The sequence below is a fragment of the Bos indicus genome, chromosome 10 (genome assembly GCF_029378745.1).
Source record: "Bos indicus isolate NIAB-ARS_2022 breed Sahiwal x Tharparkar chromosome 10, NIAB-ARS_B.indTharparkar_mat_pri_1.0, whole genome shotgun sequence".
NCBI lineage: Eukaryota > Metazoa > Chordata > Mammalia > Artiodactyla > Bovidae > Bos > Bos indicus.
Window position 1 is genome coordinate 2,541,173 of NC_091769.1, and position 27,841 is coordinate 2,569,013.

The 27,841-nt window shown below is 39.1% G+C and overlaps 2 protein-coding genes across 4 annotated transcripts in view; one reads left to right on the plus strand and one right to left on the minus strand.

Moving 5' to 3' along the window:
* YTHDC2 (YTH N6-methyladenosine RNA binding protein C2) overlaps window positions 1–11,124 on the plus strand; it is a 118,919-nt gene extending 107,795 nt beyond the window's left edge. For all 3 annotated transcript variants that reach the window (XM_070796820.1, XM_019968019.2, XM_019968020.2), the window contains 4 exons: window positions 6,826–7,029; window positions 7,769–7,951; window positions 9,149–9,236; window positions 9,350–11,124. In XM_070796820.1, the coding sequence (XP_070652921.1) occupies window positions 6,826–7,029; window positions 7,769–7,951; window positions 9,149–9,229 (468 nt within the window). In that variant the 3' untranslated portion in view covers window positions 9,230–9,236; window positions 9,350–11,124. The remainder of the gene's footprint in view (window positions 1–6,825; window positions 7,030–7,768; window positions 7,952–9,148; window positions 9,237–9,349) is intronic.
* Window positions 11,125–25,720: 14,596 nt separating this feature from the next.
* LOC109564590 (endogenous retrovirus group K member 19 Env polyprotein-like) lies at window positions 25,721–27,388 on the minus strand. Its single transcript, XM_019967999.2, has one exon. The coding sequence runs from the start codon at window positions 27,386–27,388 to the stop codon at window positions 25,721–25,723; it is 1,668 nt and encodes a 555-aa protein (XP_019823558.2).
* Window positions 27,389–27,841: the final 453 nt, after the last annotated feature.

A 27,841-nucleotide genomic window follows, 5' to 3' on the forward strand; every position in this document is an offset into this window, starting at 1 on the left:
ATTGTGTTAGTTTCAGGTGAACATCAAAGTAATTCAGTTATATTTTAAAGAAAAATGCTTTTAATTTTGATGGAAGTCCATTTAATTTATTTTTTCTATTTCATCTGTATTTTCTATTACAGTTCATTTATTTTGTGTCCTAAGAAGCCCTTGCCTAATCAAAGATTCCAGAGATTTTCTGCTGTGCTTTCTTCTAGAGATTTTATAGTTGGAACTCTTTGCATGCTATACCTCTCTTGGTCATGATGTATTACCCTTTTAAAATATTGCTGGATTTGATTTTGTTCCATCAAAAATTTTATTAAATGAGGGATCTTTGTTTATGAGGGATGTTATTCTCTAGTTATCTTTGTATGATTTTGGTATCAGGGTTGTGTGGTTATTTTATAGTTAGTGGGGAAGTGGTCCTTTAACTTCAATTTTTTGAAAGAGATGTATAGGCTTAATATTATTTCTTCCTTAAGTGCTTGATGGAATTCACTACTTAAGTCATTTTTACCTTTTCCTAATTGTTGGGGTCTTTTAATGGACCGGGACCTGGCGGTCCAGAGGCGACAATAAGAAAAGTGAAAGAGAGAAAGAGGCTGATACTCCCTGGTTTACGCAGAGAACCAATAAAGTCCTTGACACAGGACTTGCGTCTCTCATGAAGGCACTGGGTGCCCTCTTGAGGGGGAGGTGAAGGTACAGGGCGCCTTCTCGAGAGAGTCGTAGAAGCCCGGGAAGGAGAGTGAGCAAGACAGGTTTCTGCGCTCCAGAGAATTAGCCGAGGGGAGAGAGAGAGAGAGAAAGAAAGACACGGGGACCCAAGCTCTGATGGAGCAAAGGTGCTTTATTATCAGAAAGGCAGGCTTGTATATCTTTAGTAAGATGATTACTCAGCTATTACACAGGATGAAATTTTATCAATAGCCACAATATGGATAGTCTAATACATACAAGGTCTCTGACACTGAAAAGAGTCATTGCCTGTTTCATCTCATGACCTGAGTCCTGAGAACTGTGTGCAGCTTTACTCATTCTTGGAATAGGAACTGATAAGGAACAGAGAATCCTTGAGAAATAGAAAACGGCATGCAGGAATCCTCCTGTTAAATGTTCCCTGACACCTAATGTATCTTGAATCAGTATTATGCCCTTTCAGTTATAGTTTGAGGACCTTGCAACAGTATGCTTATATTACCCTTCAGTCCTTTGTTGATATTGGTTTCTTACATTTTATTTCTACATGGTACAAATGTCAGAATATATTAGTTTTTGTTTTACACAGTCAATTACCTTTTTATCAAAAGTCAAGAAAATGTCTTTTATATTTACTCAATGTCTAACATTTCCTGTGCTTTTTATTCTTTTGTGTTGACATGAATTTCTATCTTGGATCATATACTTCTGCCTGAAAACCTTCTTTTAACATTTCTTTAGGTACAGATCTGCGGGAAATGAATTATTTTAGCTTTTGTGTAAAAATTTTTTTTCACTTTTGTTTTTGAAAGATATTTTTACTGTGTATATAATTCTAGGTTGACAGATGATTTTCTTTCATTACTATAATACTATCATATGGGCTTCCCTGATAGCTCAGTTGGTAAAGAATCCGCCTGCAATGCAGGAGACCCTGCTTTGATTTCTGGATCAGGAAGATCCACTGGAGAAGGGATTGGCTACCCACTCTAGTATTCTTGGGATTCCCTTGTGGCTCAGCTGGTAAAGAATCCACCTGCAATGCGGGAGACCTGGGTTCAATCCCTGGATTGGGAAGATCCCCTGGAGAAGGGAAAGTCTACCCATTCCAGCATGGGGTTGCAAAGAGCTGGACAGGACTGAGTGACTTTCACTTTCACATTAGTAGTTTATATAGTTTCTGATGGGACGTCTACTATCATTCTTATCTTTCTTTCTGCATATATCATTTGTCTTTTTTTGCCTAGCTGCTTTTAAGATTTTCTTTTTATCACTGATTTTTGGCAATTTGATTTTTATATGACTTGGCCTGGTCCTCTTTATATTTCTTCCTTAATCTGTGTATGTATAGTTGCCATTGATTTTGGGAAATTTAATACCATGTATTTTTTATATCTCACCTCTTCCCCACTTCTTTTCTAGAATTCTAGATATACAAATGTAATACTATTGGATATTGTTCCACAGGTCACTGATACTCCCTTCGTTTTTTTCAGTTATTTTTGTCTCTTCATTTGAGATTGTTTCCATTGCTGCATCTTTAAGTTCATTGATTTTTTGTTTGTAGTATCTAATCTGATATGCATTCTTTCTAGTGTACTTTTCCTCCAAATACTTTATTTTCATCTCCAGACCTTCCTTTGAGTCTCTAAAAAAAAATACCTTCTATTTCTCCTCTCATCATATTTATGTTTCTTCTACCTTCTTAAACATAGTGCCATGTATTGAGAAGAGCTTCTTTAAATTCTTGTCTCCTAATTTCATCATCTGTCATATCTCAATTTGTTCCTGTTGATTAATTTTTTCCCTGGTTGTGGTCATAGTCCTGTTTGTTTGCATTCCTTAAAATTTTGTTTGGATGCGAGATTTTTGTTTTATTCATTTAAATAGTGTTAGACATTGTTCTGATACACAGTTAAATTAGTTACAATCAGTGTAATCCTTCCAGGACTTACTTTTAAGCTGTGTTAGGCTGGGTCTGGGCACAGGGCAGTTTTTATTCTGGTCCTAATTTATTTCCAGTACTAAGGTATGATTTCCATGGGCTGATGTGCTAGGTTTTACACGTTCTTTCCATTCTGTCTGGGAAAAAGATGAAATATTCCCAACCATGTGTGAGCTCTAAGAACTATTTTACTTTGAATTTTTCCTTGCTTCAGGTCATTGTTTCTTACTATGTTCAGGTCTTTACTTAGCCAGAACCTTGTGAGGACCCCTTCTGTAGTCCCCTGTTCTCTTCCCATGCAGCTCCCTTCTATCTGGTGCTGCTGCTGCCGCTGCTAAGTCACTTCAGTCGTGTCCGACTCTGTGCGACTCCATAGACGGAAGCCTACCAGGCCCCACCGTCCCCGGGATTCTCCAGGCAAGAACACTGGAGTGGGTTGCCATTTCCTCCTCCAATGTATGAAAGTGAAAAGTAAAAGTGAAGTCACCCAGTCGTGTCCAACTCTTAGCGACCCCATGGACTGGAGCCTACCAGGCTCCTCCATCCATGGGATTTTCCAGGCAAGAGTACTGGAGTGGGTTGCCATTGCCTTCTCCGTCTATCTGGTACACTGCCATGCAAAACCTAGTTAATGTGGCCTCTAAACTGTAAGTTCAGTGAGACCATTGGATTCCGTTTGTGTTTCCCTTCCTGTATTGTCACCTGGAAATTGTATCCAGGCAGTAAGCTGGAGCAGTTTTTGTTTTGTTTTCAGTCTTTGCAAGTTTATTAATATATTTTCTGAAAGTACATTTGGAGTATAAATCAGAGTTGACTATTCTGAATGCTCTGAAAATTGGTACTTGGTTTTGGTTCTTTGACCTCACTTTGATTGAGCCTTGTGTAAGTTTTCAGCCATGATAGAGCTACTTATATTTGTTGAATATTTGGTAAAATATTTTGGTTTATATATTTATAAGATGTTATTTAATTGAGCCTATTGATTTTTATTTATTTATTTATTTCATTTTTTTTACTTCACAATATTGTATTGGTTTTGCCATACATCAACATGAATCTGCCACAGGTGTACACGTGTTCCCCATCCTGAACCCCCCTCCCACCTCCCTCCCCATACCATCCCTCTGGGTCATCCCAGTGCACCAGCCCCAAGCTTCCTGTATCCTGCATCAAACCTGGACTGGCGATTCGTTTCTTATATGATATTATATATGTTTTAATACCATTCTCCCAAATCATCCCCCACTCCCTCTCCCACAGAGTCCAAAAGACTGTTCTATACATCTGTGTCTCTTTTGCTGTCTCGCATACAGGGTTGTTGTTACCATCTTTCTAAATTCCATATGTATGTGTTAGTATACTGTATTGGTGTTGTTTTTTCTGGCTTACTTCACTCTGTATAATAGGCTCCAGTTTCATCCACCTCATTAGAACTGATTCAAATGTATTCTTTTTAATGGCTGAGTAATACTTCATTTTGTATATGTACCACAGCTTTCTTATCCATTCATCTGCTGATGAACATCTAGGTTGCTTCCATGTCCTGGCTATTACAAACAGTGCTGTGATGAACATTGGGGTACACGTGTCTCTTTCAATTCTGGTTTCCTCTGTGTGTATGCCTAGCAGTGGGATTGCTGAGTCATATAGCAGTTCTATTTCCAGTTTTTTAAGGAATCTCCACACTGTTCTCCATAGTGGCTGTACTAGTTTGCATTCCCACCAACAGTGTAAGAGGGTTCCCTTTTCTCCACACCCTCTCCAGCATTTATTACTTGTAGACTTTTGGATCGCAGCCATTCTGACTGGCGTGAAATGGTACCTCATAGTGGTCTTGATTTGCATTTCTCTGATAATGAGTGATGTTGAGCATCTTTTCATGTGTTTGTTAGCCATCTGTATGTCTTCTCTGGAGAAATGTCTATTTAGTTCGTTGGCCCATTTTTTGATTGGGTCGTTTATTTTTCTGGAATTGAGCTGCAGGAGTTGCTTGTATATTTTTGAGATTAGTTGTTTGTCAGTTGCTTCATTTGCTATTATTTTCTCCCATTCTGAAGGCTGTCTTTTCACCTTGCTTATAGTTTCTTTTGTTGTGCAGAAGCTTTTAATTTTAATTAGGTCCCATTTGTTTATTTTTGCTTTTATTTCCAATATTCTGGGAGGTGAGTCATAGAGGATCCTGCTGTGATGTATGTTGGAGAGTGTTTTGCCTATGTTCTCTTAAGAGTTTTATAGTTTCTGGTCTTATGTTTAGATCTTTAATCCATTTTGAGTTTATTTTTGTGTATGATGTTAGAAAGTGTTCTAGTTTCATTCTTTTACAAGTGGTTGACCAGTTTTCCCAGCACCACTTGTTAAAGAGATTGTCTTTTCTCCATTGTATCTTCTTGCCTCTTTTGTCAAAGATAAGGTGTCCATAGGTGCATGGGTTTATCTTTGGGCTTTCTATTTTGTTCCATTGATCTATGTTTCTGTCTTTGTGCCAGTACCATATTGTCTTGATGACTGTGGCTTTGTAGTAGAGCCTGAAGTCAGGCAGGTTGATTCCTCCAGTTCCATTCTTCTTTCTCAAGATTGCTTTGGCTATTCGAGGTTTTTTGTATTTCCATACAAATTGTGAATTTATTTGTTCTAGCTCTGTGAAAAATACTGTTGGTAGCTTGATAGGGATTGCATTGAATCTATAGATTGCTTTGGGTAGTATACTCATTTTCACTATATTGATTCTTCCAATCCATGAACATGCAAAAAAAACAAAGGCGACCATAGTAAAAATCAACAAAGCCAAAAGCTGGTTCTTTGAAAGGATAAATAAAATTGACAAACCATTAGCCAGACTCATCAAGAAACAAAGGGAGAAAAATCAAATCAATAAAATTAGAAATGAAAATGGAGAGATCACAACAGATAACACAAATACAAAGGATCATAAGAGACTACTATCAGCAATTACATGCCAGTAAAATGTACAACGTGGAAGAAATGGACAAATTCTTAGAAAAGTACAACTCTCCAAAACTGAACCAGGAAGAAATAGAAAATCTTAACAGACCCATCACAAGCATGGAAATTGAAACTGTAATCAGAAATCTTCCAGCAAACAAAAGCCGAGGTCCAGACGGCTTCACAGCTGAATTCTACCAAAAATTTAGAGAAGAGCTGACACCTATCCTACTCAAACTCTTCCAGAAAATTGCAGAGGAAGGTAAACTTCCAAACTCATTCTATGAGACCACCATCACCCTAATACCAAAACCTGACAAAGATGCCACAAAAAAAGAAAACTACAGGCCAATATCACTGATGAACATAGATGCAAAAATCCTCAATAAAATTCTAGCAATCAGAATCCAACAACACATTAAAAAGATCATACACCATGACCAAGTGGGCTTTATCCCAGGGATGCAAGGATTCTTCAATATCTGCAAATCAATCAATGTAATACACCACATTAACAAATTGAAAAATAAAAGCCATATGATTATCTCAATAGATGCAGAGAAAGCCTTTGATAAAATTCAACATCCATTTATGATAAAAACTCTCCAGAAAGCAGGAATAGAAGGAAGATACCTCAACATAATAAAAGCTATATATGATAGACCCACAGCACACATTATCCTCAATGGTGAAAAATTGAAAGCACGTCCCCTAAAGTCAGGAACAAGACAAGGATGCCCACTCTCACCACTACTATTCAACATAGTTTTGGAAGTTTTGGCCACAGCAATCAGAGCAGAAAAAGAAATAAAAGGAATCCAAATTGGAAAAGAAGAAGTAAAACTCCCACTGTTTGCAGATGACATTACTAGAGCTAATCAATGAATATAGTAAAGTTGCAGGATATAAAATCAACACACAGAAATCCCTTGCATTCATATACACTAATAATGAGAAAATAGAAATTAAGGAAACAATTCCATTCACCATTGCAACGAAAAGAATAAAATACTTAGGAATATATCTATGTAAAGAAACTAAAGACCTATATATAGAAAGCTATAAAACACTGATGAAAGAAATCAAAGAGGACACTAACAGATGGAGAAATATACCATGTTCATGAATTGGAAGAATCAATATAGTGAAAATGAGTATACTACCCAAACCAATCTATAGATTCAATGCAATCCCTATCGAGCCTATTGATTTTTAAAGGTCAAGTTTCATTTCAAGAATTATCCATTCTTTTTTAGGGCTCAAAATCTCCTTCACCAAAACCAAACATGCCTATTCGATATTTCATAATGAAGAGTAGCAATCTGAGAAACCTTGAAATTTCTCAACAGAAGGGTATCTGGTCTACAACTCCTAGTAATGAGCGGAAGCTAAATCGAGCCTTTTGGGAAAGCAGCATGGTGTACTTGGTATTTTCTGTTCAAGGATCTGGACATTTCCAGGTGAGCCATCCTGAAACAGTAAAAGGGCATTATTCTGGCTATAGATTAGATCAGTTAAATCATAGAGGTTAAAAACAAGCTGGGTTTTTATTGCATTGGAACGTAAGCATGCACTGTGCTTGACTGAGGATGAGGAATAAATTGCACCTTTTCAAAGGAATGATATATAGGGATCCTTATTTTTGCCTTGTTTTCCTAGAGTCTCTCCAGATAAACAACTTTTCCTTCTGAGGACAACTTAAGACGGTAGATTAAAAGTAATGAGAAGTGTGACTTTTGGATAAAATGTTTATTTAAATAGTGCCAAAGAGATTAGTCTGACCATCAGAAACTAAGTGTGTTTCTTAACTCAGCTTGACTTAATGTATATCTGTATTTATAAAATAACGGATTTATTATTTGATATAATTATCATTTTTGAACTAAAAACCTAGAAGTTACATTGTATTCATAAGGTAATGGAATAAATGTGGGTTTAGAACTATGATACATTATTTAGAAAATATGTGTTTGTATTTAAATTACATTAGAAAGCTGAAATCGGTCTTTCCTCTAAAATTTTTTAATTCATCTTTTTATAAGAAATGCTTAATGAGTAGCTTTCTGGAATTTTGTTAGGTATCTATTATTTTTATATTACATTGTTACCTTAAAAGTACAAAACTTCAGGGCTTTCTCAGATAAATTGAATTCAGAGGTCTTAATATCATCCACCCCTTTTCCCTCATTTTATTCACAGGGATTTTCTAGAATGTCTTCTGAGATAGGAAGGGAGAAGAGTCAGGATTGGGGCTCAGCTGGACTAGGAGGAGTGTTTAAGGTGGAGTGGATACGGAAAGAAAGTCTTCCCTTTCAGTTTGCACACCATTTACTCAATCCTTGGAATGACAACAAGAAAGTCCAGATAAGCAGAGATGGGCAGGTATATGATGGCATTTAATATTTTTCTTCCACTGTTTTGTTTGGCTGTTATTCAGTGATTTGTTTGAGGAACAAATGCAAGAATACAAATTGTATATTCCATGTGCACATGGGAAGATAATGGTTCAAATTTGTAGAAGAGTTAATTAAAAACCTACTTGCAAAGTGCCTAACAGAGCTCTTTTTTTTTTTTTTTTTATCATTTTGTAAACCTGACTTTGCTCTGTCATTGTATATATAATCTTTCACGTCAGTTCTTGGAGGTTCCTATTGTCTAACTAACTTAATATGATCAAAACCTAGTGTAATTCTGAAGTAATTTCACTAAAGTCTAAGGATAAGAACAGTATCTAAGTTCTTTATGGATTTAACTAATGGTATAAATAGCAATTTTATATTTTTGTGGCTTTTTTTATTTCTGTTATGCTTTGCCTTCATGATACTGCTGATAGGCATTTTAAACTAGTTAAGGTGATGGGAATTAACATATATATTGATGACTGTGCTAGCTTCTTTATATGAGGTAGTTCAATTCTTAAGCCTAAAATAAGTTATTGACCAAGTTTTTTGTAGGAGAAAATAGATTCAGAGAATCTATTTAGAGAGTTATCTAGTCTTGCTAAGGCTACATCTAATACTTCATCTGAACAAGTGTGACTGTTCAAATAACCACTTGAAAACTGTTAAGGTTCTTTTTAAGTGCATATGATGTCACAAGAGGACAATAAATGACATTCTTTTCAATATGTAAGAATATTTTAATTTTTATTTGATAATAATTTTGAAATAAATTTCATTCCTTAAGAGTATTATATAGTATCTAAGATGGTTTCTTGAGGGAAAAAACGCAAACATCTAATATGCTAAGTATTAACATAAACCTTTGGAAGTACAAAAGCTGAGTACTTTTGCTAAATTTTCATGAAAACAAAATTCACTATTTCCTGGGAGAAAAAATTCCAGAAGAACTCCCCAGAAATTTTTCACCATTTTGTCATGGGTAGTTGTAATATTTGCAGGTTAACTGCAATCTTGGATGTCAGGAAGTCAACTCTAAATCTTCATGAAAAGCATTAGAGCAGTGAAGGCATAACACATGATTTTAGTAGAAATATGAAATTTGATTTTCTTACATTTTTATCAGTATAGGTTTCAATCTAGTTGTTTTTATGTTTATTGTGACTTTTGGTTTATCTAGGAACTAGAACCTCAAGTTGGTGAACAGTTGCTCCAGTTATGGGAACGCCTTCCATTGGGAGAAAAAACCACAACTGATTAATATTCAGGTTATACCATACTTAACTTTGAGTACAGGTATTATTTGTTATCATTAAGGAAATTTTCAGATTATTTATATTTTCTTTTTTTTTTCTTCTTTTTTTGTTTTTAACCCTTCCAGAACTCTTAGCTTCAGAAGAACAACATGCCTCCTTATAACCACTGAATGCACTGACGTCCAAAAACTGAGATGGGGTTGTGTTATGAATGAGCTTTTCTGGTTGAAAGTGTTGCTTGAGGACCACCATCTTCATATAAAAGAGAAAAGGATAATTTAATTTTTATAGTGATCATAGGGAATGATTATATGTTTGTTAATATGTTTATAATTGAATGAAATAGTTGTTTCTTTATTTAACACAGCAGCAGTTAACATATTTACTTTGAAGTTAAACATTTGTTTGAAACACTGACTTAGATCTCTAATTGGTGATTTGTTTTAATGCAAGATAAATTGTTTACTTTTAAGAAAGGTCTGATTTTATCTGTCCACCTGAGCACTCTTATAGAAGAGTCAACTCTAAAGATTTATCATTAAAAACAAGCAAAGAAAAGCAAATGACCAAAATCTAAAAATGTCCCTTTAAAAAAGTGTGTGCTAATTAAGGACTATTCATTCTGCCATTTTTAACCTGAAGTACATTAAGGAAAAAAAAAAAAAAGGAAGAAGAAAGAATCTTCTTTTTCTGCAACTATATGAAACACAGTAAAAACTGAAGAAAGGCAGAATTCCTTCCTGACTTGAATCAGATCAGATTAAGTGCTTAATAGAGGTGCTACCTCTATTAACCTGATGTGTCCAAACCATCCTTTCTCCTACATGACAATCTTCACTTATCTCTGATACAAAAACAGTGATTATGAACTCTTTGTTTTGGCTAGAGAAACTTTATTTAGACAAGTTAAAAATTTAAGCAAGTTATACAAGTTGGAAAAAAAAAAAAATGCTTGTAACAGTTAATGGTAACTTGGTTTCTATATGTTTTCCAAACTGAAGCTCCCAAACAAAACACAATGTTTTCTAGTACCTTTTATCCTACTTATGTTTCCAGGTAAGATTTCTCTCTCACTCTTTTTTTTTTTGTTGTTGCATTTGTGGTTTAATAAACGGAGAGTAACTGTTTGTAAACCCATGTTAGTGCCAACTCTTGGCATTTCTTTGCCATCTCAGAATTATTTGGTTTGATCTCTTTTACCACAGTTGTCTATAAAATTTCCTTAGAGGCTTTCTGAAGGGAAATGGAAGTTCATGGAGAAATGAAAGAAATGTCTTGGTTACTGAGTTTTAAGTGAAACAGGTTTGATAGCACTTCTCATGATGCATTAGGGTCATTGCTATGTAACAAAAACCAACATGAAACTAATTTAAACACAAAAGAGTAAGTGCTCTGCTTCTTTATTTAAAAATAAAGAAGTGAAAAGTCATTCATCAACATAAAATTTTGGGCACTCTTCTCTACTTTCTCTGGGAAAGCATTGTATGTTGGGGCATTAGTTTAAAATGCCGGCCGTAACTTTTGCCTGTACTTGTAGTTACTGGAATTTTGTTTGTTTTATACTTTGAAACATACCTGTAAATTGAGCCTGTGTGAATTATGTTCCACTATATGTATATTACAGTTCTTTTCCTATTAGAGCAAGTTGTGGTTTTCTGATAATGTATACATTTATTTAGGTATATATTTAGCAGTTCACAGTATTCTAATCTGGAAGTAAGAACTTCTAAAAAATAGAACTTGTTTCAATTTCCACCTGTTTTCTAATATCTATCCCTGTATGTAAATAATGAGTTTGTTGATATTTAAGATGAACACAATTTGAATGTAATTAAAATGCTGTTTTTTTTGAGAGAGATGAACTTTAAATATACTTATTAAATGAAATTCTATTAAATCATTTAGATTTTGTTATTTCTGACATTATCAATGATCAACAATTATCCCTTGAGATATTAATGAATTTCATACACTTTGAAGAATACTAAATTGCAGTAGAAGGTGATGGCCTCATATCAGTACCTTTCCTTAGAAAAAATTACCTTATTATGATAGGGGCATGAGAAAAATCCCAAGACATGTTTTAACATAAAATCTTCTGATTATTAATAGGCTATGTAGCTGTCCACCTTGTGTTCTCAAGACAATGCATTAGGTACTGTGCCATTGTATCCAGCCTCACTCTACCAATTACAGCAAAGATAAACAGTAAGGAAAGCATAATCTCAATTGAGTACTTCAAGGAAAGATGTGTTCATTTAAGAATTTGTTCTCAGAGACTCATTCTTCACCATTTAACATCTTACATCCCGAGACAGAGAAAATGTTGAGAAATAAGTCAAATGAACTTTACACCTGAATCAACACCAGAGTGAAAAACTGGACACACACTTCACAGGTGACCACACGTCTTCGTCTGAGTGCGCTTCTCATACTCAGATCCTCACTGTGCTGCTGAAATCTCCATGATTGCTGTCTGCCCAGAGGCCCACACAGCGCAGGCAGGGTGGCCAGGGCCACTGGCTGCATCGTGGTCTTTCTAGCCAAATATAACTTTCTACTTGGCTGTCTAATAAAATCTCAAATTCGGTATATTCAAAATTTAGCCACAATTCTTTCACCACATCTGTTCCACTTAAAGTTGTCCTGTTTTTGATTAATGCCACTTTCATTCTTTTAGTTGTTCAAACCAGAAAACTTGGAGTTATATGTGATTGCTTTATTTCTCTCAGTCCAATCCATGGGAAAGTTTTCTTGGGTTCAGTTTCAAAATATGTCTAGACTCCAGCTGTTTCTCACCACGTGTGTCACAACTACTCTGGACTGAGCCACCTTCATTCCTAAGACGTCTTCTCTTTTCTACCCCTTCCTCATGCTACCAGTCTATTTTCAACACAGAATCAGTCTTTAAAAGCATTGAATCAATTTGTGTTATTCTGTTTGCTCAAAACCCTGCATTGGCTCCCTGATTCACTCAAAGCCAAAGTCCTTATAATGGCATAATGATCTGGTCCCCTTTTATGATCTGGTCCCCTATTACTTCTCTGATCATCTCTCCTCTGCTCTCCTCCTCTACTCATTCCACTTTAGCCACATTGACCTCTTCACTGTTCCTTCAATATCAGGTACCTTCCAGCATCAGAGACTAGTTTTCTTTCCTCACTCTACCTGGAATGCCTTTCTCAGAATATCTGTTTGGCCAATTAGTTTTGTCATCATTTAGTGTTAGCTTTACTGTAAAGTTCTTTTTTTAAAGAAACTATAACAATAACCAGATATGCAGATGATACCACCTTTATGGCAGAAAGTGAAGAGGAACTAAATAAAGATGAAGGTGAAAGAGGAGAGTGAAAAAGCTGGCTTAAAACTTAATGTTCAAAAAACTATGATCATAGCATCCAGTCCCATCACTTCATGGCAAATAGATGGGGGGAAAATGGAAACAGTGACAGACTTTATTTTCTTGGGCTCCAAAATCACTGTGGATATTGACTGCAGCCATGAAATTAAAAGACACTTGCTCCTTAGGAAAAAAGTTATGACAAACCCAGACAGTGTATCAGAAAAGCAGAAATATCACTTTGCTAACAAAGGTCCATAGAGTCAAAGCTATAGTTTTTCCAGTAGTCCTGTATGGATGTGAGAGTTGGACCATAAAGAAGGCTGAGCACTGGAGAATTGATGCTTTTTAATTGTGGTGTTGGAGAAGACTCTTGAGAGTCTCTTTAAACAGCAAGGAGATCAAACCCTCTAATGGGAATCAACCCTGAATATTCATTGGAAGGACTGATGCTGAAGCTGAAGCTCCAATACTTTGGCCACCTGATGCTGAGACAACTCACTGGAAAAGATCCTGATGAAAGATTGAGGACAGGAGGAGAAGGGGATGACAAAGGATGAGATAACTGGATGGCATCACCAACTCAAGGGACATGAGTTTGAGCAATCTCCAGGAGATAGTGAAGGACAGGGAAACCTGGCATGCTGCAGTCCTTGGGGTTGCAAAGTGTCTGAATAACAGCAGTTTAACTTTTAAAATTAACAAACAGTAAAATCAAATGTTTCTTAGATATATAGCTCATGAGTTTTCATGCATGTATAGATATATGTAATCTATACCACAACGAGGATACAGGTCCATCACCTCCAGAATTCCCTCATGCTATCCTTTTGTAGTTACATACTCCTCCCACCTTTAACCCCTGCCAGCCATTGGTCTATTCACTAACATTCTAGTTTTTTCCTTTTGAGAATATATAAAAAAATTATACAACATGTAACCTTTTGAGTCTTTTTTTTTCACTCATCTCAATGCCTTTAAGAATGATCCAAGTTGTGTATATCAAAGTTTATTTCTTTTTATTGCAAATAGTATTCCATTGCATAGAATGTACTGCATTTTATTTTTAACCATTTATTTGTCAAAGGGTATGTAGGTTGTTTTCCATTTTTTATTTCCATTTTTATAAGTAGAACAGCTAAACATTTGTGTACAGTATTTTGTGTGAAATATGTTTCCATTTCTTGAGTAAATACCCAGGACTGGAATTGCTGGATCACATGGTAAGTTTATGTTTTATTTTATAAGAAGCTGCCAAAGCATTTTCCAGTGTGGCTATACCATTTTGCATTCCTGTAAGAGCTCCTGGTTGCTCTGCATACTTAACAGCACTTACTGTTGCTAATACATTTATTTCTACCATGCTATGTGCAATAGTATCTGATCATCGTTTTAAGTTGTAGCTCTCTAATGACTGTTACTGTTTGCCATCTTTTCATGTGCTCTCTTAGTCTGTTCAGGTTGGTAAAATAAAATATTACAAACTGTGTGGCTTGTAAACAACCAAAATTTATTTCTCACAGTTCTGAGGCTGGAAGGCCAAGATCAAGGTGCCACGTGTGCAAGCCCTCTTCCTGGTTGCAGGCTGCTGACCACTTGCTGTGTCCTCACATGTTAGAAGGGGATAAGCAAGCTCTCTGGGGCCTCTTTTATTAAAGCACTGATCCTGTTCATGAGGGCTCAGCCTTCATCACCTAACCACCTACCAAAGGCCCCAGGAATATTTCTAGTATCATCACATTGGACATTAGAATTTCAAAAGAAGAATTTTGGGGGCACACAAACATCCAGCCTCTAGCCATCATCCATACGTCCTGTTTGGTGAAGTGAGTGTCCAAGTGTGTTGACTAAAAATTAAATGGGTTTGTTTTCTTACTGTTGAGTCTGAGGCTTTCATTATGCTTTTATAATACAAGTTCTTTGTCAGATATGTGATTAATTTTTCCCTTTATTTGTAGCTTGTCTTTTAATTCTCTTAACAGTAGTGGGTTTTGTTTTTTTTGTATTTTTAAATTGTGATGAAGTATAATTAATCAGTTTTTCTTCTTTTATGAATCATGATTTAGGTGTCATTTCTCAGAATTCCTTTACCTAATCCTTAGTCATGAAGATTTTCTCCTGTTTCCTTCTAAAAGTTCTGTAGCTTTATATTTAGATTCATGACCCATTTGGGGTTAATTTTTGTGCAAGTTGTGATATTTAGGTTGAGGTTCATTTTTAATGCATATGAATGTCCGGTGGTTCCAACACCATAAAGACTTTAATCTTTATTGTCTTTGTGCCTTTAACAAAAATAAGTTTGCCTATTTCTTTGGCTGTATTTCAGAACTCTCTATTATGTCCCATTGGTTTATGTATCTGTCCCATCACCAATACTGAAGTCTTGATTATTGGTATTTTAGGGTAATTTTTAGAAATTGGATAGTGAGTTTCACCTCTAAGATTGGGAGTAACATGGACCTTTACTTTTTTTCCTGAAACATTAAAAAAAAAAAAAGACAAAATACATGAAGTTGCCGTTTTCAAGACACTGAGCATCAGGTGAAGGACAGTAATCCCTGAGACATGGAAACAAGGTGAGCCCTACAATTGCCCGAGTTTAACTGCCTCAGAGCATTTCCAAGCTGTGGCCCAGGGAGGGCAACTGGAGCAGAAGTTGAGAGTTTCTGAGTTGAGGAGACGGAGGTTAGAGTGGGGAAACCCGAGCAGCTAGAGTTCCTAGAGCAGAATAGAGAGGGTAGGACTGTATAGAGGTGAGGCCCAGAAGCCTGTCGGTAGGCTCCCTGCAGTCCCCATCAGAGCGCGCCTCAGTGCATGCACAGAGATTACCCGATGCAAGGAGTTCTCTGAAAGGACTAAAGGAGATGGTGCTTGGCCAGGAATAGTATCTCTTCCCACTAGCCAAACTGGTAAAAATACAAAAGAAGGCAGAAAAGAGGGAAAAAGAAAGAACACACAAAAATAGCAAATAGAAACCAAATAAACAGAAAACAAATAATGAGATGATAGACCTAAAAACATCAATAATCATATTGCCTCACAATCCCAGTTAAAAGGGAAAGCTTGTCAGACTGGATTAAAAAAAGACTCAATTACATGATGCCTATAAGAACTGTACTTTAAAAATGAAGACACAAATAGGTTAAAAGTTTTAAAAAATGAAAGAAGTTATACCATGTTACTATTAGTTAAAAAAAAAAAAAAAAACTAGAAGGGCAGTAGTATTCAGAACAAAGACTATAGTGAAGTCATGAAAGTGAAGTCATGAAAGTGAAGTCGCTCAGTCGTGTCCGACTCTTTGCGACCCCATGGACTGTAGCCTACCAGGCACCTCTGTCCATGGGATTCTCCAGGCAAGAATACTGGAGTGGGTTACCATTTCCTTCTCCAGGGGATCTTCCGACCCAGGGATTGAACCCAGTCTCCTGCATTGGAGGCAGACACTTTAACCTCTGAGCCACCATTATGGCATTTTTTGAACAAAGACTATAAACAGGGGATAAAGACAGTAATAATAGAATCAATTGGCATAATAATGCTAAATATTTAGTCACCTAATTGAAAGAGTTTCAAAATACTTAAGTGAAAAGTGATAAAACTGAAAGGGTAAGTTCATAGTATTGTCAGATTTCAATACCTCTCAGTAACTGATACAGTAGACAAAATCGGCAAATATATTGTAGACTTAAAGAGGCATATCAACCAACTTGACCTAATTAGTATTTACAGAACTTATCACCCAACAGCAGCAGAATATACACTGTTCAAGTGCACGCAGAATATTTATCATGACAGACCACTTTATGGGTCATGACACAAATCTCAATACATTTATTTATTAATTGATTTTATAAATGTGGTAAGAGCACTTCACTTGGGGTCTACCCTCAACAAATTCTTAAATGCACAATACAATCATGTTAACTACAGGCACGGTGTTGTATAGTATATTTGTAGAACTTATCTGCAATTCCCATTCCCCACCTAGTCCCTGGCAATCATTGTATTCTCTATGATTTTGTCTACTGTAGATATAAAGTGGAATGATGCAGTATTTATCCTCCTGTTACTAGTTTATTTTATTTAGCATAATGTTCTCCAGGTTCATTCATGATGTGTTTGGCAGAGTTTCCCCCTTTTTTTCAAGGCTGAATAATACTTCACTCTAAGATGGACAACATTTTATTTATCCATTTATCTGTGGATAGAAATCTGTGGATAGGTTGTTTCTGTATCTTGCTATTGTAAATAATGATACAGTTATTCATAGACTGCACATATCTCTTTGAGATCCTGATTTCAATTTTTTTAATATATCAGAAGTGGGGTTGCTGGATCATAAGATAGTTTTATCTTTAAAAATCTCAATAAATTTAAAAATGATTCAAATATGCAATGTTCTCTTACCACAATAGACTTAAATTATAAACGAGTAACATCCTACTTTAAACCAGCTAGAAAATACAATGTTTTCTCACTAGCTTCCTCATAAGTTCCAGGATCGATTCTCACTGGGTCAGTTGGTCATGTGCTTCTCATTCCACCAATTACTATGCTAATTGGCCAAATCTGTGTAAAATATTCACCCCAAACACATGGGCCAAGAATAGAAGAGAAATGGCTCTCTAAAGGAATATCAAAGTAATATTACTAGAGTAAGGATTCTGGGGAAAGCAAAATTATTAGCTATCCACTACCAAAAGCTACTAGAATTAGTGAGTTTAATGAGGTTGCAGGGTACAAGGTCAGTATTAAAAATGTATTGCTATTAACAACAAACAATTGTAAATTAAATGAAATGGCATACCAATAACATTAAAAATATAAAATACCTAGGAATAACTTGCAAGAGATGTGGAAAAACTTACACACTGAAAAGTACAAAGTAGAAGTGCTGGTAAGTAAATGATAAAATATGTTGCATTGAATGAAAGTTACCTTTTGGGTCACCTCTAAGAATTTGGATGGGGAAACAGTGGAAACAGTGCCAGACTTTATTTTTCTGGGCTCCAAAATCACTGCAGATGGTGACTGCAGCCATGAAATTAAAAGACGCTTACTCCTTGGAAGGAAAGTTATGACCAACCTAGATAGCATGTTCAAAAGCAGAGACATTACTTTGCCAACAAAGGTCCATCTAGTCAAGGCTATGGTTTTTCCTGTGGTCATGTATGGATGTGAGAGTTGGACTGTGAAGAAGGCTGAGTGCCGAAGAATTGATGCTTTTGAACTGTGGTGTTGGAGAAGACTCTTGAGAGTCCCTTGGCCTGCAAGGAGATCCAACCAGTCCATTCTGAAGGAGATCAGCCCTGGGATTTCTTTGGAAGGAATGATGCTAAAGCTGAAACTCCAGTACTTTGGCCACCTCATGCGAAGAGTTGACTCATTGGAAAAGACTCTGATGCTGGGAGGGATTGGGGGCAGGAGGAGAAGGGGACGACAGAGGATGAGATGGCTGGATGGCATCGCTGACTCTATGGACGTGAGTCTGAGTGAACTCCAGGAGTTGGTGATAGACAGGGAGGCCTGGCGTGCTGTGATTCATGGGGTCGCAAAGAGTCAGACATGACTGAGCGACTGATCTGATCTGATCTGATCAATCAAAAGCTTCTGTGTAACTTTCTGCTTATACTGTAAAAGGATTTGCTGCTGCTGCTGCTGCTGCTAAGTCACTTCAGTCGTGTCTGACTCTGTGCGACCCCATAGACAGCAGCCCACTAGGCTCCTCTGTCCCTGCGATTCTCCAGGCAAGAATACTGGAGTGGGTTGCCATTTCCTTCTCCAATGCATGAAAGTGACAAGTGAAAGTGAAGTCGCTCAGTCGTGCCTACCAGGCTCCTCCGTCCATGGGATTTTTCCAGGCAAGAGTACTGGAGTGGGGTGCCATTGCCTTCTCTGGTAAAAGGATTTACAGGATGTCAAAACAAAGGGACTTCCGAGGTGGCACTAGTGGTAAAGAACATGCCTGCCAATGCAGGAGACAAGAGATGCGGGTTTGATCCCTGAGCGGGGAAGATCCCTTGGAGGAGGGCATGGCAACCCAGTCCAGTATTATTACCTGGATAATCCCATGGACAGAGGAGCCTGACTGGCTACAGTTCACAGAGTTGAAAAGAGTCAGACACAACTGAAGCAACTTCGTACACACACGTCAAAACAAAGAGTTTAGAGAACTGATGAGATTGAATAACCAGATATGGAAATGGCCAGGGGAGTGGGTAGATGGAGTTCCAGCCAAAGAAAGATCAGTCCAGGATTTTACTCCTGGCTTTGCTGCTACGGGACACTGACAATACTAGATCCCACTTCTTCCTTCAGTGATTTTTCCCGTCTCCCCTGTATCTTTGCCACACCCTCTCAAGAATGAAAGTTGGTGGGATCAAATTCCTGGCCAAGCAGGTACCCTTCCTGTCAAAGAGTAGGAAGCGGGAGGTTCTGGCCTCTTCTGCCATGGAAAATGGGACCCTGCCTCCTACCAGCCCTAATACAATGAAGTATTCCTCCCAATAACAAGGAGGTTTGAATTACGGTTATTATTATTTTTTTAAGGGAGACATAGATCTGTTATAGCATCTTCTGATTCCTGATGATTACAGGATCGTTTCAAATTTTCCCAGTGGCTGAAATAATGCAAACAGTACAGGCGCCTATTAAACTGTGGCTCTTGCATGATTGGAGAAGTCTGGAGAGGGCCATTATGTTCCCTGAAATTGTATGTAGAATTTTGGTACATGTGGCTTTCTCACTGGGGCGGGGGAAGGAATCTCGAAGGGGCCCACAATGTATTAAAAATATATATATATATCACGTGGAACGTTCTATAAGATTACTTTCTCCTAGTGAAATTTCCTTTTGTTTGTATTAATTGTCACTGGTATTACTTCCTGTATCCACTAGATGGCGGTGTTTCATGGCGTTTTCAAACCAATCGCAAGCATTACAGACATGAAAGAAAAAGTGCATTTAAATGGCACGCTTAAGTGGCACGTTCTCAAGATGATTTTAGGGTTGGAAAGAATTTAAGAAATCACAAAGTTCATGATTTCCCACACACCTCCCCCCCTCCCCACCCCCACCCCCCCACCGGTGAAGAACCTGTTGCCCACAGGTTAAGGGAGAGGTCTGACTGAAAACAGGTCTTTGGGAAAATCTAAAGAATTCCCTGATGGGAAGGAACACTTGAAGCTTGGGCTCTTCTGTCATAACACATTGTACTGATGTGCATCTGGCCGCTGAGGGACTGGAGTGATACTGGTTGCAGACTTTGACTCTTTGGCACTGAAACATTTGTATATTTTAGTTATATTTGTGACGAAAGCCTGTCTTTCTCCCCTGAGGCAGAAGGGATCTTGGTAATGCCTAGAGGCTTTGGTTGAAGAGGGAGCTTGCCCAGAGCCTTCCTTTGACTAAGCTTCTTTACTGCCTTCGCATACCTTGCAGTTATGTGCTTTATGTTGTTTCCACAGCCAAAGGTAACCCAATAAATGTGTGTATACAGAATATTGATGACACATAAGGAACATACTATATACTGATGTTTGGATTCCTTCTCAGAAACGAAGAGAGAGGAAACTCAAGTCAAATGGGGAGACCACTTGGGCAAGGTGGCTGTATAGATTCTCTGTAGTATCCCTTGTGTTCAGTTCAGTTCAGTCACTCAGTCGTGTCCGACTCTGCAGACCCATGGACTGCAGCACGCCAGGCCTCCCTGTCCATCACCAACTCCCCGAGTCCACCCAAAACCATGTCCATCAAGTCGGTGATGCCGTCCAGCCATCTCATCTTCTGTCGTCCCCTTCTCCTCCCACCTTCAATCTTTCCCAGCATCAGGGTCGTTTCCAGTGAGTCAGTTCTTCACATCAGGTGGCCAAAGAATTGGAGTTTCAGCTTCAACATCAGTTCTTCGAATGAACACCCAGGACTGATCTCCTTTAGGATGGACTGGTTGGATCTCCTTGCAGTCCAAGGGACTCTCAAGAGTCTTCTCCAACACCACAGTTCAAAAGCATCAATTCTTCAGCGCTCAGCCTTCTTCACAGTCCAACTCTCACATCCATACATGACTACTGGAAATCCTTGTGTACAGACCACTAAACAAATTATGAGGAGGAACTGTGGCATGTACTCAGGACCCACCTCTCTGCACCCAAAATTCTTTTTTTTCCTGACCATGTTGTGAGGCTTACAGGATATTAATAATTTCCCTATCAGGGGTCTAACCCAGGCCCATGGCAATGAAAGCCCTGAGTCCTAACCACTGATTTGCCTGGGAATTTTCCTTTCCTCCCAGAATTCTTGAAGTACCTAAGTCTCCAAAAGGTGTGCTATTTTCCCCTCCACTTCCTTATTTTATTTTTTATCTGATCCTTTTCAATTTTGGTAATATCCTCAGCCACACTGTAGCCAAGACTGGAACTAAAGTGCTCACCATTTACACCTCTTTCCACTACAGCTAATAATATTGAGTCAATAAAGTATCTTTTAAAAGAGCAATCTTTTCATTTGCACTGATAAACGTATGTAACTATATCTAAAATTCAATGCTGTGTCTTAAATTTCAGTAAGCTACTGTGAAGGTCACTATGATGGATAGTTCTTGACTCTACTGATCACTCTCGTTTCTACCCAGGATGCTGGCTTTTATGTCCTCTGACTTCGTGCTGGGTTTGGCTACTGGGAGGCAATAGCAAGAAATAGGAAGGTGAGAGGGTAGAGAGCTGAGAAGTTACTTCCCTATGCCTGTCTTCTTCCAGGTGGCACAGTGGTAACAAATCTGCCTTTCTGCTGGATCCCTGGGTCGGGAAGATCCCCTGGAGGAAGAAATGACAACCCATTCCAGTATTCCTGCCGGGAAAATTCCATGGATAGAGAAGCCTGGCGGGCCCAGTACATGGGGTCACAGAGAGTCGGACACAACTAAGAATGCACACACTCTGCCTGGTCACAGGTAGGCTCCCTGTGTCTTCCATCCTTTGCTAGAAGTCGTACTTTCTGTCGGATAACTCTCTCCTGCAGTTGGTTAGCTCCTGTCAGATAAGTCTCTCCTGTCGCTGGGATTTTGTGGTTTCCAGCATCTTCTTGTTCCTTTGGGTCTAGGGGAGGCAGAAGCTTCCTGTGCTGGCAAGTCCTCAGGTGCTTCATTCTCCCTTGTTTTTTTTCTAACCCTGCCTTCTCCTCTGTAAACAGACCCTTCAATTCAATCGCTTCAATCTTTTCATCTGTTTTTACTCAAAAACCCTGACCTGTTCAGTGAAACTATTCAATTTCTATAATATGAGATTGCTTATAAACGTCTGTTTGTGGTGTTGGATTTATGTGTCAATTTTCAAGTTGGAATGTTAATGGTCAAGTTTTATTAGACTGAGTTTGAAAACATTTATTAACCTTAAACATTAACCGTTAACCTTAAACATTATTTAAGGTTAAATAATATCTTTGAGAGACAATATCATTTGAACTAAATTAGAGAGGGATGCTCAGAGCTGAGTCTTATGTCCTCTGATACTGGGAAAGGGACAGATTTCAAAATATACAATAGTGGATTAGAGAGAACCCCACTAGCAACTTTACCTTGATGCTATAAGGAGTAATCATATGAGTCGATCAAGGAGAAGTAGTTGTCTGCACCACATTTCCAAAAGTGACATATTCCAAAAACAAGAAAGGAGATGATGTTGAAAGGTACCAAGTGCCTACAAACTTTACTGTTGAAGATCTGCTGGGATAATTTTCAAAATGGCCAGGATCCTAAGAGGATGCTGCTGCTGCTGCTAAGTTGCTTCAGTCGTGTCCGACTCTGTGTGACCCCATAGACGGCAGCCCACTGGGCTCCCCCATCCCTGGGATTCTCTAGGTAAGAACACTGGAGTGGGTTGCCATTTCCTTCTCCAATGCCTGAAAGAGAAAAGTGAAAGTGAAATCACTCAGTTGAGTCCGACTCTTCGTGACCCCGTGGACTGCAGCCCCCCAGGCTCCTCTGTCCATGGGATTTTCCAGGCAAGAGTACTGGAGTGGGTTGCCATTGCCTTCTCTGCCTAAGAGAATACCAACATGTTTATATAACGGAGAGTTAATGAGTTTTGTAGGAAAAGAATTTATATTAAGCCTAGGTTTCTATGTAAAGGCCAAAAGAAAAAAAAAATTAGAAGGGAAAGTGATGTCTGTGTCAAAGATACTCTAAAGCAGGTAGTTTTGACAATAAAATGATTAAGAAGTGAAATAGGGTACTAGTCAGTGCTATAATATCTTGAGGAAATGTATGATTTTGGTTTGAACTTAGAGTAAGAAGAAGAATGAAAAGTTTCTGAAGTCATTTTCTTACATGCATCAGTTCAGTTCAGTTCAGTCGCTCAGTCATGTCCGACTCTTTGTCATCCCATGAATCTCAGCATGCCAGGCCTCCCTGTTGATCACCAACTCCTGGAGTTTTCAATGGCACCCCACTCCAGTACTCTTGTCTGGAAAGTCCCATGGACAGAGGAGCCTGGTGGGCTGAAGTCCATGGGGTTGCTAGGAGTCAGATACGACTGAGCGACTTCACTTTCACTTTTCACTTTCATGCATTGGAGAAGGAAATGGCAACCCACTCCAGTATTCTTGCCTGGAGAATCCCAGGGACAGGGGAGCCTGGTGGGCTGCCATCTATGGGGTCGCACAGAGTCGGACACGACTGAAGTGACTTAGCAGTAGCAGTATGTTCATCGAGTCAGTGATGCCATCCAGCCATCTCATCCTCTGTCGTCCCCTTCTCCTCCTGCCCCCAATCCCTCCCAGCATCAGGGTCTTTTCCAATGAGTCAACTCCTTGCATGAGGTGGCCAAAGTATTGGAATTTCAGCTTTAGCATCAGTCCTTCCAATGAACACCCAGGACTGATCTCCCTTAGAATGGACTGGTTGGATCTCCTTGCAGTCCAAGGGACTCTCAAGAGTCCTCTCCAACACCACAGTTCAAAAGCATCAATTCTTCAGCACTCAGCTTTCTTCACAGTCCAACTCTCACATCCATACATGACTACTGGAAAAACCACAGCCTTGACTAGACAGAACTTTCTTGGCAAAGCAATGTCTCTGCTTTTCAATATGCTATCTAGGTTGGTCATAACTTTCCTTCCAAGGAGTAAGTGTCTTTTAATTCCATGGCTGCAATCACCATCTGCAGTGATTTTGGTGCCCCAAAAAATAAAGTCTGACACTGTTTCCACTGTTTCCACCATTTCCCCATCTATTTCCCATGAAGTGATGGGACTGGATGCTATGATCTTCGTTTTCTGAATGTTGAGCTTTAGGCCAATTTTTTCACTCATCTCTTTCACTTTCATCAAGAGGCTCTTTAGTTCCTCTTCACTTTCTGCCATAAGCATGGTGTCATCTGCATATCTGAGGTTATTGATATTTCTCCCGGCAATCTTGATTCCAGCTTGTGTTTTTTCAAGCCCAGCGTTTCTCATAATGTACTCTGCATATAAGTTAAATAAGCAGAGTGACAATATACAGCCTTGATGAACTCCTTTTCCTATTTGGAACCAGTCTGTTGTTCCATGTCCAGGTCTAACTGTTGCTTCCTTGCCGGGGTCCAGCCCTGGTGTATCCAGGGAAATTCGAAAGAGAGACAGCATCAGCAAATACACTGGCTTTAATTAAATATTAACTAGAGATATAAAGAGTAGTAGAATGAGGATAGCTCAGCAGGAAAATTCAGTGGAGAAAAGAGGCTGAGTAGCTTGGTTTATGCGGGAGACCAATAAAACTTCAAGACAAGAAGCTTGCACCACTTACGTAGGCCGCAGGCATCCTTCCGTTCTCCCAAAGGAGAGGAGACACTGAGGCCTCTCTGGTCAGATCTTAGAAGCCCAGGCAAAATTAGTAAGCTTGGCGGGCTCCGCGCTCCAGATGGAAACTCAGCCAGAGTTTGAGAGAGAGAGAGACATGGGGAGACCAGTATTTCAAGCAACTGATCCCAATTCTTTATTTTCCAGAGTCTGTTTTTATACACTGAGGTGTTATACAAAAGTCACGCGGGGTCAGCAGTCTTGACTTTTATTAAAGTATACAGATGTATACAGAGGTCTTAGGGGTGTTACATCATCTTCTGGCCAGGGGGCCTGCTGACAATTTATGACCCTCTCCTTGTGACAGCGGTCAGTCACCACTTATTTCTCCAGGGGTGATTATTCTTAAAACAGACACCACCCAAATAAAGTTACATTCCTATAGGGTGAGGGTGTAGTGGGTTTTAATTAAGGAAAGAATGTACTTAGCCTAAGGTCTAATGTGATTTATATCAAAGGTTAATACTTATTTCTTCTATATATTCATTAATGTGTGTAAGGGCAGGGGATGTGGAGACTTAGCAGCAAACATTGGCTCAACAAATGAGAAACCCTTCACCAATACAATTTCTAATCAGCCCACTATACTTATACTAATGGTTTTCTAACTTCTCTAAGGAACCTGTTTTTAGAAGGTTTAAAGCATCTCGTGCCTCTCATGGTTGGGAGGCTGTGAGCAATCACATGTGGCCGGAAAAGCCTGTCAGGCGGGCTAGAGAACCTTCAGAGGAGTTTGTAAGTTTGGAGCACTCCTGTCACGCCCAGGAATTATTATTAACTGGAGCTCTAAGTTAACTCCTTCTCCGAAAGAGGTGGTGGGGGACAGCCCCCCGTAAAGTCAGAGGTGTAGGTGAGAGCACAAAGTAGTAAAGTAGGCAGATTCTGGTTATGGGAGTAGATGCTCGAGAATTTCCAGCGGGACTCCTGAGGCTCGATCCTGCCTTTGCATATGTCGAGCCTCCTTCCTCATGACCTTTGCCATGGGCGGAGCGCCTCACGCTGGCTCCCAACCTCTCCCCTTTTTTTATTTCTTAAAACAGCCAGATGTAGCTCAGTCGTGAACTTCTGAATGCTCTGCCGAAGAATCCTGACAATACAAGGAAGAATGATTATGGGAAGTAGGATTAGAGCACCAATGGCAGCATAACTAAGGATATTAGACGGAATATTTTTTCCAGAAATAAAGTTAGAGCAGGTGTGAAAAAAGTCATTAGCTGCTAGTCGAGAGTGTACCAAGGTCTGTATTTGATTATGAAGTTTCCCTAAGTCCAGGCCAATATCAGAACTGTTCCAAACACCTGAGATATGATTTTTAATCTTTTCCCATTCAAGATGTCTCGCATATCCACCTGTAATCAGCGTGGCATGTCAAAGCCATCTTCACCTTTAAAGCCTGTAATTCAGTCTCAATGTGCATAATTGCCTCTTCCAAGGCGTCTACCCTCATCTCCAACTTTCTGTCTATAGCTTCCTGTGTTGCTAGAGTTAAAGAATTATTTTTAGACATGGCATCAACATATTGGGCAGTATGCACCTGTTGAGTCAATGATATTGCTGCCATAGTAACAGAAGTAATTGCTGCTATTAAAGCTGATATTCCCAAAATAAGTAGACCCACAAACCACCATTGTCTCATTAAATCTTGCAGTTGTTGTAACATGGCGAGACCATTATTGTCATACCAGTGGGAGGTCACGGTCACGGGTATCATGAGATAGGGTGGGCGTTGTAACACCACAAAAGAGCAAACATTATATTGAGGGGTCAAACAGGATGAAAGCATACATTGTTCACAAGTTACCACGTTAGGTCCACCTGAATAATTCATGCGTACATTAAGTTTGTTGGAGTCATTAGTAAAAAGGAAAACATAAGGCGAGGGTAAACAAGCTAAAACAGAACAAGTGGAATCGTTATCTGGGCGAGATAAAGAAATGACGGCAGTAGCAGAGAGGGCTCTCCAAATCTCAGGTTGCCAATAGGTTTTGCTTTTAGCTGTATAAGACAGCATAGGAGGAACAAATTGGTTAGTATGCCATCTAGTGGCTTGTGTAGTCCAAGGAAGAGGGATCCTATTCCAATTCTCAAATCTGCCTTCAAATGTTTTCTTGATCAATGGATCCTCACACGGATTCGGGTTGCTCCAGTCCTGAATAGTATAATTCCCACCGCCTGGTATCCTATAATCAATCCTTGAACTATAAGTACAAGTTGTCCAGGTCGGATACCCAGTATGACCATCTGTGGTCTTCCACACTTCATCTGAAGGAGCAACCTTATAACACTTTGGATAACCGGGAGGGGGTGTAAAACACAGGGTCACATAAGGGTCAAGGATCCTGGGCAAGTGGGCCACTAATGCCCAAACTACTCGATGATGTAAAGACTGGGTATCTATTTTTGAGGAATCTGTTATAATTATTTTTGTAGAGGCCCCAGTGCACCCTTCTTTAGTGGGTGTAATAAAACTCTTTGGATTACTGGGGAAGTTAAAGCAAACAGGAAGATCGTCTATTAATCCCCTGAAGGTATAATTAAAATTAACCGGATATTTATCTTTAGTGTAAGAAGTATAGAATGCTCCCAAAAGCTGAGGTTGGTCTGCGTTGACCCGTATAGGTTCGTTATTCCAGGTAACAACCTGGAAAGTTGGAGGATCTGGGAGATATGCCCAATACTTAGCTGGAATAGGGGAGGCGCTTACCTGGCAGGAAAGCAAAGCAAGCATGGCAATAAACATTTTCTCAGGAGAAGCTGGAGATCCCTGCAAGGAAGTCATTCCCCGTGCCTGGTGGCAGAGTGTTTTTATTTGTCCCCAAGTGGGTATGGGGGCATTCCGGGTCACCTGAGTTAGGCGGCCTGGGATGTTTCTGCGGCGCAGGGAATCAGGGGGAGTAGTGCCCCGTATGTAAAGCTGAGACATCTGTTCAGTGGGCAGATCCGTTCCTTGCTCCTCAGAGGTCTCTGAAGTCAGTTGTCTCAATGTCGGCGGCATCTCGCGTGCTGGCGGGGGAAGCGGAGGCAGAGGAGGCCCTTTCCTCTTTCAGGGTCGTAGCAGCCGTGGAGTCCGGTATCCAAGGGGCTGAGACATGACGAATCAATCTGTCCGGAACCCAAATTGGAGAATCTGCGTCCTGTGGAAAAACACAAGCATATCCTCGACCACTGGTTAACAATGGGTCGGGACCTTTCCATTGTCCGGAGAGGAGGTCCTTCCATTTGACTAATGCCTTTGCATTCAATTGCTCCAGGCACCAATGGTGAAGCATTGCAGTAGTTCCGGCAGAATTGGCATTTAAAATATTTATTACAAAAAGAGCATGTTGCAAGATTTGCTGGGGAGAGCTATACTTAAACTCCCCTTCTTTCAATTTTTGAGTTTGAAGCTTATGACCTTTGCCACGGGCAGAGTGCCTCATGCTGGCCCCCAACACTTCCTGACCTGCAT